General features: G+C 36.1%; 1 protein-coding gene across 1 annotated transcript; it reads left to right on the forward strand.

The window, feature by feature from the left end:
• Positions 1 to 4,998: 4,998 nt before the first annotated feature.
• On the forward strand, positions 4,999 to 12,009 carry LOC138307942 (uncharacterized). The gene is made up of 6 exons (XM_069248880.1): positions 4,999 to 5,232; positions 7,261 to 8,274; positions 8,613 to 8,799; positions 9,131 to 9,370; positions 9,798 to 9,969; positions 10,826 to 12,009. Exons 1-6 carry the CDS (start codon positions 5,059 to 5,061, stop codon positions 10,857 to 10,859), a joined length of 1,821 nt encoding a protein of 606 aa, XP_069104981.1. The 5' UTR covers positions 4,999 to 5,058; the 3' UTR covers positions 10,860 to 12,009.
• Positions 12,010 to 14,253: the final 2,244 nt, after the last annotated feature.

The raw sequence follows: 14,253 nt of genomic DNA on the forward strand, positions 1-14,253 counted from the left end.
TATCAAATTAACGTTTACAATCTGTGTTTTAGTCCTTACTTGCTTTTTCTTACCCTGAACTTTTATCCTGATATTAATGCATGACTTGTAGTTTGGCCCTAAATGACCTTAGTTGTCGATGGGCCGTAAAACTCAAACAAACAAACAAAACCATACACCGACATCAAACCTTCAATTCAGTCGGCCATCAAACACCATTGGCAACAAAGGTGGTCAACCGAAACAAACAATAAACTGTTTAAAATTCAACCTACACTTAATCCTAAACTGTCCAGTCGGAGAGACCGCAGAGAGGAAGTTGTTCTCTCTCGGCTCCGAACTGGACACACATATTTTACACATTCCTATCTATTGAGAGGGGAGGATCCTCCCACATGCCACGCATGTGATTCTCCTCTCACAGTGGAACATATTTTAGTGCACTGTATTGATTTTAAGCACATACGAGATAAGTACTACGATGTCTCCGACATGTACACTTTGTTTCATGCCGTGAGACATAATCGTATTTTTAATTATCTCAAAGAAATTGGTATTTTAAACAAAATATGAACGTTTTCTCATTATATCATATCATCGTATCATCTCAACATTTCATCGTTTCATCAACTTTGTGCATGAGTTTTCTCACGTGTTTTAGCCAAAACTATTTTATCCCATGCAAACCTTTTTTTTTATCAAATAAACGTTTACAATCTGTGTTTTAGTCCTTACCTGCCTTTTCTTAACCTGATCTTTTATCCTGATAATAATGCATGACTTGTAGTTTGGCCCTAAATGAATTAGTTGTCGATGGGCCGTAAAACTCCAACAAACAAACAAAACAAAAATCACAACTCTCGTGTTACTTCGAGATTGTCGCGACGATGTTCGGAAGAGTTCGGAATGATTCGGCCGCTTTCGAGCCTATTTTTCACGTGTACACGTTAAAAAGATTTTTTACTTTTATAATTAATAATACTTCTAGTGCTGCAACTTTATAAAAATTGGTAAAATTTGAAAGTTTAAAACTCAAATGGAGAAAAATATGTATAACACTTAAACAGTTTTTACTATGACAAAAAGAGCGAAAGTGATAGACCATACAACTTTAAATGATTTTCGAAGTTAACTTGCTGTCATATGTTGGTACATATATAATCAACTGTATGTTTTATAGATATTCAAGAGCTGTGGATCGACAGAACAAGAGGGCAACTCTTGGATTTGGCTGATCCTGTTTTTAGTGCTAGATAATTAGAAGATTATCATGCAGTTGATGAAAGGTCCAGAAAGGTCTGTACATTCCATGTGCAAGGGAACACTGGAGCAAATATCATACAAACAGGATGTGAATGTTCAGCAGATAAGAGAGGACAATCAGAATTTCACCACAGAGAAAATTAACCTTTGCCACAATCTGATTAAAATACAAATCCTTATTATCACTACGTTTGATATTTGAGATCCTTTATATAACGGAGTGGTTATAAGGATCTGTATTTTAATCAGATTGCCTTTGCCAGAAAATACAAGACCAATCCTTAACACTAGAGTCTCTGGAAGACAATGATGAGAAGGTACTACACTGGTCTTCAAAGGTACATAACCTTGTTTAGACTGTTCCACTTACTGGACCATTACATCAGTGGTAATGGCAGAAGTGTTTTGACAAACTTTCAGAAGGTACCGATGGTGCTAATAAAGTTGCGTTTGGGCTTGAACACTCAAGACCTTGCATACAGATTTGGTGTTTCTGCAACACCAGTGTCGAGAACTTTTGGTCATGTTATAAATGTTATGTACTGTAGTATGAAAGACATGATTATGTGGCCTGACAGGAAGCAATTGATGTCAACTATGCCATTGGAATTTAGGAAGAACTTTGGAATTAAAGTTGCTGTTATCATTGACTGCTTTGAGATTTTTACAGAAGGACCATCAGACCTCCTGGTGCGTGCGGAAACATGGTCAAATTACAAACACCCACAACACTATCAAACTACTTATTGGAATCCCACAAGGATTTGTGTCATATTTATCTTCAGCCTGGGGTGGACGTGCCGGTGACAAAATGATTACCGAAAGTTGTGACCTACTTGATCATTTATTGCCAGGTGTTGGCTAATGGATGGTTTGATATCGCAAAAAGTGTAGGTCTACAGTCGGCTGAGGTAAAAAAAAAATCCGGCTTTCCCAAAAGAAAGGAAACAAATGTCTCCCCTTGAGGTACAGGAAACTAAGAAGATTGCCCATGTCAGAATACATGTGGAAAGAGTTATTGGACTTGTTAGGAATAAATACACATTTCTAAAGGGAACATTACCAACGGATTATATGCAAAATGATGAAGATGAAGTGCCAATGATAGATAAGATAGTAAAAAAATTTTGTGCTTTGACAAATTCGAGAGTTTTTGTGATACCATTTAATTGATCTTGCAATCATACTCATTCCTGATTGTCATAGATTACAGTGCATTTTAACTGAACTTAAAGACAGTGACTGTCATGTGATATGTGAGTTTGTTAGTAATTGTTACTAACAAATGAAACTGTCCGTGTTCAATTAATTACTTTCATAAAGTTACCTCTAGCTAGCTACCGTATTCGACGCAATAAGCGCCCCTCCTCTTTTCGAGGCCTCATTTCAAAATCATAACTGTATAGGTTTGCAATAGTTTTGTCCTATCAATCACATATTGAGTTGAATACGGTAGTTTTGTTTATCTTGGTGAGATAGTAAATGCGCATGTAAAATTCATTCCAAATTATGTTGCACTGGTGCTAAATTGTGTATAAATGTATAGCCTATAGGAACTTGGGTCAACTGTTGTTATAAAGTTTTTAACATGTTTAAATATTTTCCTATTTCACTGTTGCAAGGTTGTCAGTGCTGGCCATTTACCTGTTGTAACCAAAGATAGCATGATTATATATGGTTCAAGAGTTTACATACTTCACTTTACTCAACAATCTGATTAAAACACAGATCCGTTAAATAGAGGATCTGACAATATCCTATAAGGGTTTACGTCCAGATGACCTTTATACCACGTGTACTTCAGAGCAAATGCAGTTTCTGCGCCTTACAACATTAATTGAAATCGTCTTTTCGCCCCAGTATATATGCAATTAGCTTTGTTGTGCACTTCGGGCGAGATGACTACATACACGAAAATAATTTGGACAGCTTTTTCAACACCATTGACGAGTACACCGTATCGGATGTACCACCATGGCTCATTCAAACACCTGATATCAATTTATCTCTACATGAGAGGGCAAAATCCAGTGCATTACCCGAAGAACACAAATCCTCCTTTCGGGAGTGCATTGGGGCTTTCCCTGACCATGTTCAGATCTACACTGACGGATCAAAAGATGGTGATAAAGTTGCGGCAGCATGCTGTACATCTAATCACTGCTCCTCTATCCGACTCCCGGATATTGCCTCCATTTTCTCTGCGGAAGCATGTGCTATCGGTCTGGCGCTTGACCATATCGAAGAACACCGCATTGAAAAGGCAATCATCTGTTTAGACACTCTTTCGGTTCTTCATGCTTTGAAATCAAGAAGCCCTAGAAATACTCTAATCCAAAATCTTTTAATCCGAACATTTCGATTATCTTCTTAAACTCAAATTACTTATCTCTGGATTCCCAGTCATGTGGGTATAAAGGGGAATGAACAGGCTGATGAAGCAGCTAAGACTGCTCTTCGCCTAGCACAAACAGATTTGAAACTACCATACACCGACATCAAACCTTCAATTCAGTCAGCCATCAAACACCATTGGCAACAAAGGTGGTCTACCGAAACAAACAATAAACTGTTTAAAATTCAACCTACACTTAATCCTAAACTGTCCAGTCGGAGAGACCGCAGAGAGGAAGTTGTACTCTCTCGGCTCCGAACTGGACACACACATTTTACACATTCCTATCTATTTAGAGGGGAGGATCCTCCTACATGCCATGCATGTGATTCTCCTCTTACAGTGGAGCATATTTTATTGCATTGTATTGATTTTAAACACATACGAGATAAATACTACGATGTCTCCGACATGTACACTTTGTTTCATGCCGTGAGACATAATCGTATTTTTAATTATCTCAAAGAGATCGGGATTTTAAGCAAAATATGAACGTTTTCTCATCATACATCGTATCAACTCAACATTTCATCGTTTCATCAACATTGTGCATGAGTTTTCTCATGTGTTTTAGCCAAATTTATTTTATCCCATGCAAACCTTCTTTTTTTTTTATCAAATTAACGTTTACAATCTGTGTTTTAGTCCTTACTTGCTTTTTCTTACCCTGAACTTTTATCCTGATATTAATGCATGATTTGTAGTTTGGCCCTAAATGACCTTAGTTGTCGATGGGCCGTTAAACTCAAACAAACAAACAAACAAAAAGCTTTTTCAAACTCTTTCGTCCCCAGTCAAGATTCTGGCAGTGCCAATTTGATTGGCTATTTCAAAAGGTCATCTTGACGTGACCCCTAATGGAATGTTCTCAGATCCTCTTATCCAACGTAGTGATATTAAGGATCTTTATTTTAAAGGATTTGTGCAGTCAAAATTTTTTAGTCAAGTATACATAGGAATTGCCTTAACTTGGGCAAAAATCAGGGCCTCCGAATTCACAGCCATCGGGATATCGAGTATGACGCCGATTTATAGGTCAAATTCGCTGACCTCTCGATTATGCATATTTTTGACCCGTAAACCGGATGTGACGTATGAATAGTCCGGGGGGAAAATCCGGGAACAGTCGCACTGCCTTGTTTACATCGCTGATCGGTGGTGAGTGACGTGTTTTGACAGCACTGTCATCAGGTGAGATCGAGCTCATTACACAAATATAGTCTTAATGTGTGGACTTACAAGTACCCATAATGGTATATTGTGCTGCATTTGGTTGCTCTAATCGATTGAAAAAAGGTAGTGGAATTTCGTTTTTCAAGTTTCCTAAGGATGTGTCTCGGAGGAAAACATAGGAACATATTTGCCGGAGGGCCGATTTCACTGCTACCAATCATCATACTTTGTGCAGTGAACATTTTTCTATGAATATGTTTTTGTATCATCCGGACAAGATTGCTGACCTAGGGATGCAGTCTCCCATGAGAACATTGTTAAAAGATACTGCTGTACCTGACATTCGTTTGCACCTGGGATCGGAAGCTGAAGCCTTTTCGCCGAAAGTCCGTGGTGCATTTGCGAAGCGTCAGAGAGCAGAAGTAATAGATATATATTATATAAGACTTTAAAAAGATGTTTTTTATTATTACATCATCACTGTTACAATTATAGGCTAAGCAACTGTGATAAACTTTACATGTATGTACCTGCATGTCACATGGTCAATTTTCAACAGGTCAGGAGTTTGATGTTCTGTCAATATTATACACAAGTCGCATATAAAAATACCCCCTCTATACAATTTTCACGTTTATATTTCAATATGTAATGATGTATTCATAATATAAACCTGTTGTTTTTAAATAATTAGTATTTATATAAGTGAATTGTAATAATTTAGATTATGGGTTTTTGTCCTGTAATAGAGATGCTTCATTTTTAAAAGATTGTAATTAGTGATGGTTACAATCATATGTGTAAGCTAACATAAAAAATGACAAAGTACACTAGCCTGACTAGCTGGTTTTTTGTTTTTGTTTTTTTTTTGAAATATATCAATTCTTGCAAGCATCTGTACCTCGTTATATAATCATATTGTAATTAGCTGTGATCATGTATAGATATCGTATATGAATCAGTTGTAATGTCATTATATGCACAAATTATAATGAATAATTGTGTGTAAAAAAATATTACAAATATATTTTCATCCTATGACATTGATTTCTATATAAAAATTCATAGTGATTGTATACAGTAGAGTGTAAGCTAACCTTTACACCTAGTGCACTAGTAACCTACAGGTAAACTACACCCAGATACAAATGTAGGTGATCTACACCTAAACACCCATACAGGCTAGTTACCTGTGATTCTCACCTGACAAAACAAGCCAGAAACAAAACCACATGGGGTCTTTTAAATAGGTAATACAGGTACAGAGGCTGTCACAGCATGCTTCATTTGAATAAAATGCTATTGAATAGTGGACCCCTGGGGTTACCTATGACACCTGACTGATCATCATCTCAGGTAAGGTGTCACCTGATCATGAGGTGGTGGTGGGGTGGGGAAAGAGGGAGGAAATGGCCCTAGGCCTGGTGACCATGACGACAGACCTGTGTGCCTTGATAGTCATTTATACAGGTATGTCTGTATCACCATGTACGTGTACATCGGTAATTGTACCTGTATATGTCTGTGACAGACTATTGGGTAAATCCAACATGATCTAAATTTACCGGTTGAAAAAAAAATTAATCTGTATATGATAACAATATTGCATTTTATGTGTAAACACTACAAACAGATTTATGATTAAATTGTCTAACAACTTTAATTTCAATATAGATCTTTCTGTGTTTATTATACGAAATGTATATCACCCAAAATGACAATACAATGAATAAATCAAAATCAATATACATCAATAAAATATGTTTCAAATATTTTAATGTACTATGATATATTTAGAACTACATTTGTATAAGTTTAAACAGAAAGTACTCTCTGGTTTATACCACTAATATGCTAATTATAGACTCATAAACATTTATTTCTAAAACTTATAAGATTGTTCATAGTACATGTATGAAAGAAAATGCTTATCTCATTAATCATTACCGACAATTTTGTTAAAGTATTTAACAACAGAAAATCCAATTACACTATTGAAATATCGAGTAATAACTGAATTACCACTCCTAAATATAAATATTACACTATTTTAAATGATGTATGAAAATAAAATCAGACAGATTTGTTAGAATAAGACTGAAAAGCAACTGTTACTACATGTGAAACAAGGTTTATCAATATTTCTAAGTAAAAAGTACAGCTACATATGTACATGTATCTAACACAGGTGTCCAATTGCACTGCCCATTACCTGTATATGGGTTTTAGTGGTCACACCTGACATAGTGCACAACTAGCTTACATGTAGCTAGTTTAAATGTAGTGCACTCTGCACTCCAAGTGTAGTGCACTCTGCACTCCAAGTGCACTAGGGTTAGGTTAGCTTACACTCAACTGTACATTAATTATAATTGTCAGCATTACATGTACATGTACAATGACTTGCATTGTTTTTTATGTAACTAATAAAGTGTATTATGTCATTATAGGTCTTGAACGGAGCTTTAGGTGACTTTACAAGGGAGCTTTTAGATAAAGAGAACATTGGTACTGATTCTACATCAATTGATCATGATGATGTCCAAGAAGAATTTGTGGATCTACCTCCCATAAACCACCATCAGAGACAAGATTGTGTGATTAGTGGCCCCAACACAGAGAAACCTACTTTGATAACAAAGAGTGTGCAAGTAGACTCAAAACCATCTCAAAGGACTAGAAGAATCCAGGTCCGTCCACGGCTAACAAATGAACAGGTTAGTGTTGGGATACAATGTTGTTTGATTGAGGCTCCACCTCTCAGGAAGGAAGCCCTTGATTCAGATGTTGAAAGTGAATCAGAATGTGAGATGGATTGGGATGACCATAGTGATCAGCAAACTTTTATGGATGACAGTGATGAGTACAATCCAGATTTAGAAAGTGATTGCGATGATGATATTGATGATGTCGATGACGATATTCAAAATTACATCTTGGCCAGTGACGTAGACATTGGATCTGAAAAACAGTTCCTTGTTTCGGAATCAGCACTGAACAAGATATTATCTGTGTGTAGAACATGTGGTAGGCACTGCCAAAGTGTTATAAAACTTGTGAAGGGAACAATGATCTGTGTAGCTTCGGTTTGTGATGAAGGCCATGTATTCGAATGGAAAAGCCAGACATGCCAAAATTCTATGCCATGGAGTAACCTGCTTGTGTCAGCCGCAGTGTTTTTTAGTGGGGCAAGTTTTTCAAAAACTCTACAACTATTTAATCACATGAACCTCCAGATGTTCTCCAGGAGAACTTTTATGAACATTCAATCTGGATATTTGGTACCAGCAACACTTAAGGTATGGGAGACAACTCAGGCTGAGATGCTGGAGACACGCCAAAGTCAAAGTCTAACTCTAGGAGGAGACTGTCGATGTGATTCCCCAGGTTACTCCGCCAAGTACGGTTCTTATTCCCTAATGGACCTCCAGACAAATGAAGTCCTTGATGTCCAACTTGTACAGGTAAACATAAGTTCAATCACAAATTACTGTATTTTTATTTGTTGCCGCAGTATCAATATTATTATTATTATAAATGTTAACAATGAAACCGATGCATCCATTATGAACATTGGATCTCCTATGTGCACACAGAACATAGAAAATTGAGTCGGTATCATTGCACATGATTACAAGACCTTGATCTCTCATGACAGGAACATAATGCTAAGACATGTAATCCATTCAAATTTGGCAGTTGTTTCTTACAAAATACATATTAGATAGTATGTCAAGTAGCCACCACATCTATATAAATTATATAGAATCAGTTGTTGATTTAGATATGTTTCTGAATTCAGAGTAATGAAGTGAAGGGATCCACTCACATGGAGCTTGAGGGACTCAAGCGATCTATTAGCCATCTGGAGGAGAATGACATCGGAATCAAGACATTGGTCACTGACAGACATGTAATGGTCAAGAAGTATATGAGGGAGCAACATCCACGGACTGACCATTACTTTGATGAGTGGCATGTTGCCAAAGGTATTTACATAATATAAAAAAATAGCTAGCAGCATTTAACACATGAATTTTTCATAATAATAATGATAACAAAATAGTATACATAAGAGCATATAGTAAATACATATGTTTTAAATTTCATACTGATCAATAACTTTCAAATATCAAAATTTATTTATATTTGAAATTGGCTAGACATTGTCAGACAAATGTACCAAGGACAGGTAATTTAATATATGTTTAACTTATCTTCAAAGTAACTAGTTTACATTTATCAGAGGAACCGATACAATTATATGTAAAGCAATTATAATTTTTAAAAGAAAATTTTATGCAATTTTTTATGTTTTAGGAGTTACAAAGAAATTGGAAGGATGTGCCAAAAAGAAAGGAGGGGAAGTTATTCGCCCTTGGATTAAGTCAGCCAGCAACCATATGTACTGGACAGCCATGACTTCAGGAGATGATTGTGAAATGAAAAGGGCAAAGTGGAAATCCTTAGTCAACCATGTTGCTGACAAACATGAAGATCATTCAGATCTCTTCCCGCGATGCCAACATGGTCCCACTGATAGAGATTGGATGGAAAAAGGTACATGCAATGACATGTTTTCATTAAATTATAAAAGCAAAGAGCTTTGAGTATGAACTGGATGTAACTGCATTTTTGTAACTTTTTTTTCTGTGTATTCCATTCTGTAAAAATCATGTCTTCATTTTAGAATAGCATTAAAAGAAAATATACATCTATAAAGCATCCTATTCCCGTCTTTGTTTATTACAGAGTTAGCTCCCTTGCTGGTAGGTATCCATTGTGACGTCATTATTTTGTGGGTGCAATTCACATCATTTTCTCCGAAAAGTGTTATGTATTCGCAAACACATCACGTCACAATCAACAGCTACCCTCAAGGGCAGACAACTCTGTAATATGCAAATACAGAATAAAATGTATGAAAACAACAATGAATATATTTGTTCATTTGCAATCGTAACTGTTAATTTATTTGTGCTTTCAGGCTCAAGGCCCCACAAAATGTTAGCAGCAGTTGTTCAGAGTCCATACTTGCTAAAGGACATTGGGAAGCTTTCGCCTGTCCACCAAACCTATGGCCTAGAAGTATACCACAATGTTGTAAACCACTTTGCCTCCAAGAGCAATCACTACTTCTACACAGCAATGCTTGCCAGGTATATATGTTTCTGAAATGTTTTGCCTACTTCAGACATCAACAGTTCATAGATTTTTGATAAAATTACTTGAAGATCAGTTAATTTAGTTTATACGTCATTTTCTTCACATGTTCATATTTCAATAATATTACATGTACCGGTATTTAAAAGTGAAAACTTCAATCTAATTCAAGATTTTAAAAAAGTTTTTTAAAGTCTCCAGTAGAGTATTTATATGTTTGTGTTGTTTTTAGATTGTACCTTGCTGCCTTACATTATAACGAAAACAGCAACAATGCCAATTTTATTACTTTTTTCTTCAGGTCTAAGCATTGATGTCACTATATTCTAATTTTATCAGTTTTTCAGCAATATTTTTTGCAAACTGTTTGAATCTCAGAATTGTGCTATTACTGGTAAATAATCATAAATGTATGAAATCATCATCAAAAAGAAATTGTTTCTGATGTACTCTAAATCACTTATTTTGTGTATACATTATTTGCATCTTCATTATTTTCATCATAATTGAGAATATAAAAATGTTGTCAGGTTTCAAAACAAACGTTTACTAAGTCTCTCTTTTTTTAACATACACATTTATAAGTAGGAATTTATTTTAAAAATAGGGCCGCGATGGCAGTGTGGTTAATATGTCTCGACATATTACCACAAGCCCTCCACCTCTGGGTCGTGAGTTCGAATCACATGTGGGGCAGTTGCCAGTAACTGACCACTGGTTGGTGGTTTTTCTCCGGGTACTCCAGTTTTCCTCCATTAGCAAACCTGTCGCATCCTTACATGACCCTTGCTGTTGATTGGATGTTAAACTTATTAAACCAAATTCAAAATCATTTGTATTCTCTTGTTTTAGGCTATGTTGCACTGTTGTTACAAGCTGCCATTGAGAGGAGACTGGATATTCCAAACCATCAAGATGCCACAAAGGAAGGAAGGGAGCTATTGGGAGAGATACCTTCCCCTATCACCCACTCATACAACAGTGTAGAGAAAAGTGAACTGATTCAGAACCACAGATCTCGATTCTGTTGATGTCTGTAGAATAAAGGATGCCTAGTTGACTGCTAACGTTTAAATCTTCTGGTTATTGAATGGACTAAATCAATTTACTAGTGTGTCACCAAAGGATTGGAAAGGAGATTTTTTATTTCTTCGGACAGTGCAACAAACAAGCCGTCACAATGCAATTTATTTTTTTTCTAGGAAACACCATTTTGTATTAGTTTATATTACCATCCTTGTGAAAGTTATGGAGAGAAAAGGTCATCTATGATGTACCAAAAATGTTATTCGACCTATTGGCTCATTTCAGATTACTACTTTATATATTGAACTGTTGGCTTTGTACAATGGTTTGGCATGTTGTTATATTGACATATTTTACTACTTTTTAGTGAGTTTATACATACATCTAATGTAAAGAAGAGAAATAACTTAATCAAGTTTTGTGGTGTAAGGTATACACGCTCCTCTGCTACTTACTTCAATAAAACATCAAATTTATAGCCACATAGCAAATAAACCTGTTTAATACCTATAACTTTATAATCACTTTGCAGTAGACCAACTGTACTTGTCAAATACGGATTTCTGTTGACTCAGACTTAATTGTACATACTATATTTTCCTTCTTAACTTATAGCAAATGAAATCTGTATAATAATAATTCAGAAACCTGGCTACAGCGGCCTAATATGCTGGTCTTATTGACATCCAGTTACGACAAGTTACAATGTATTGTAATTTAAAAAAATGAGAAAAAACATAACAAATAAAGATTCAAAATTCATGATTTTAATGTACATGTAAATTAAAATTTAATCCACAAGGTCCAATAAATGGAAATGTTAGATGATTTTTTAAAGTCACATTGTCTCTAAGGCCTCACATACTTAAAACCACAGTATTCCTCCGAGGGGAATGCTTCGCGGATACTCCGAACGACACAAGCAGGCAGGACTTTTCGGTTTCTTTTCCCAAGCCGCTGCCATATCCATCTGGTAAACCTACGATATGCCACATGTCGGTATAACCTGAAAGGAAAAAAAAGGAATTTGTCATACTTTATCGTATTAATGATGATGTAAAGTTTGCAATGGTATATTAAATTGGCTGTCAGAATAGAAAGTTTGGGGATTTCAGAAATATTTTTGTATTGTGAACAAGAATAGGATATAATATTATCAATATACATGTAACTTACTCATGCATTGGCTCATTATCCCCAAAAGGGCCATGATGATCTGCAAACTCCAACATTGACACTTCCAAAACATCAGGGTTCAGACAGTTAGCCACGAATCCATCATGCAGTGTAATGCATGTTATATCTTTCGCCTCTGTTTTGGTCTGGATCAGGGTGACTTCTTGACAGCACAAGCATTCAGTCTCTGTGGGCATACTGGAACACATGCTGCAGTAAACCACTAATAGCTGTTTATCGATGTTCATATAGAATGGATTAGATTCTAGATCTACAAACCATGCATCGTTGTCTGTGCGTGAATCTCGAGCTCGAGCATGGTCGTCTTGCTCGTCGTCCGTTTCGCTCTCCGATGACTCGCCTTCAGAAATAATATCCTCCAAAACTTGCCTTGTTGGCTCAAATTGATAAGGAAGGATATTCATATCCATTTCAACACCGGGGACATCGCTATCATCGCTGTCAGACATGTTGATTTTGTGATGTTTATATGTAGCGGTAACCTGAAGTCCCGTACAGTGACGAGAATAGCTTGGGTAGTCTAATACCCGGACTATTCTGACGTCACACGGGTCACGTGACCGCTAGCTCATTATCTCTCATCGCAAATGGACAGCTCCCCCGAATCGTCACGAAAACAAAGCTATAGAATCAAAAGCAGGGCGTCCGCATGTGAGAACTTTATTTTAATGGTATAAGGAAGCGATATCGACCTATAAATCAAAATAAAATTTTTGACTGCACAAATCCTTTAATCAGATTGTAATAAGGATCTGTATTTTAATCAGATTGTTTACTTATGAGGTAAATTTGATATCAATATTTTATGAACAATAAATTTCGTGGATTTGTAATGTTTTTCTTGCATGGATATATCACTTACACTGGAGCCTTTTTACCTTTATGAAATTTCAAATTCAATTTCCTTTTTGAATCGAGTCAAATTTTAAATTTCATTGCCACCATGCCAAACTTCACATTTGATTGATTAACACTAATATTGATAATAGTCACCAACTTTGTACCTTGAATTTTACTTTGGTTTGTCATATCTTGTTCCATGTATTTCACAAACTGGTAACAACCAATATATACTAGTACTGGATTCAGGTTGCCTGTCTCTAGAACACTCATCCGTTGATACTCCGGTGGTTACTATCACATTTTATCCTGCAACTACCCCACATACTGACGGATAACTACTGCCGGATAAACTTGTGCTTTATCCGTCAATACGAAATGCTTTATCCGTCATTACGATCACGTGAATTTGTTCCACATCTGAGGTAATGTTTTCGAACTTGCACAACATACACGCAACACACCGCATACATGGGAGGCCGTCCTTACATGACCATAGCTGTTAATAGGACGTTAATTAATCAAACAAACAAACAAAATTGGTTAATGGTAAAGGTATGCACTGTAAAATATGCAAATGGGCAATTTTTTTTAGTATGTTCACATTGTTTCAATGATATTACACACTGTATAGAAACACTAGTACTGTTTGCGAATGCGCTTATATATTTCCCATGGTAGTAAAAAGGAGTACACTCTCCTTCGGTTTAGTGAATGAATCATTTCCTGCGCATCAAAGATGCGTCTTGCTTCGAGCAAAACCAAGTAAATAACTGTCAATTTGCTTTCGTTTTGAATTTCATAATGGATGCAGGATAAACAGAATACACTGTTAGTATCTTACAATACAAGATTTATTTTGGTACTCGACACGGAAAGCCGAGATGGCCTCGTCATCTCGTCTTTTCTAAGTCTCGCACCAAAAAAACCCTTGCATTGTAAGATACTAACTGTGTATTCTCTATATATCCACCCCTCGACTATCTCATAGTAAAACTAAAGGCAATGTATAGGACAACGGTAGTTTAACCTATTGAAAAAAAATGTAAAGGTGCTCTGTGCATGTGTTGTTTTTAATTAAAGAGTCGCTCTCTCTGTGAAGTCACTGCAGGCCTGTGACTGGTTAGTTTACTTCTGCTGAACTGCCTCAAGTTTTACTACGAGAGAGTCTGGGGTGAATAATGGCAGTGACTAGTCTGGGGTGAATAATGTCAGTG

The sequence above is a fragment of the Argopecten irradians genome, chromosome 14 (genome assembly GCF_041381155.1).
Source record: "Argopecten irradians isolate NY chromosome 14, Ai_NY, whole genome shotgun sequence".
Taxonomy (NCBI): Eukaryota; Metazoa; Mollusca; class Bivalvia; order Pectinida; family Pectinidae; genus Argopecten; species Argopecten irradians.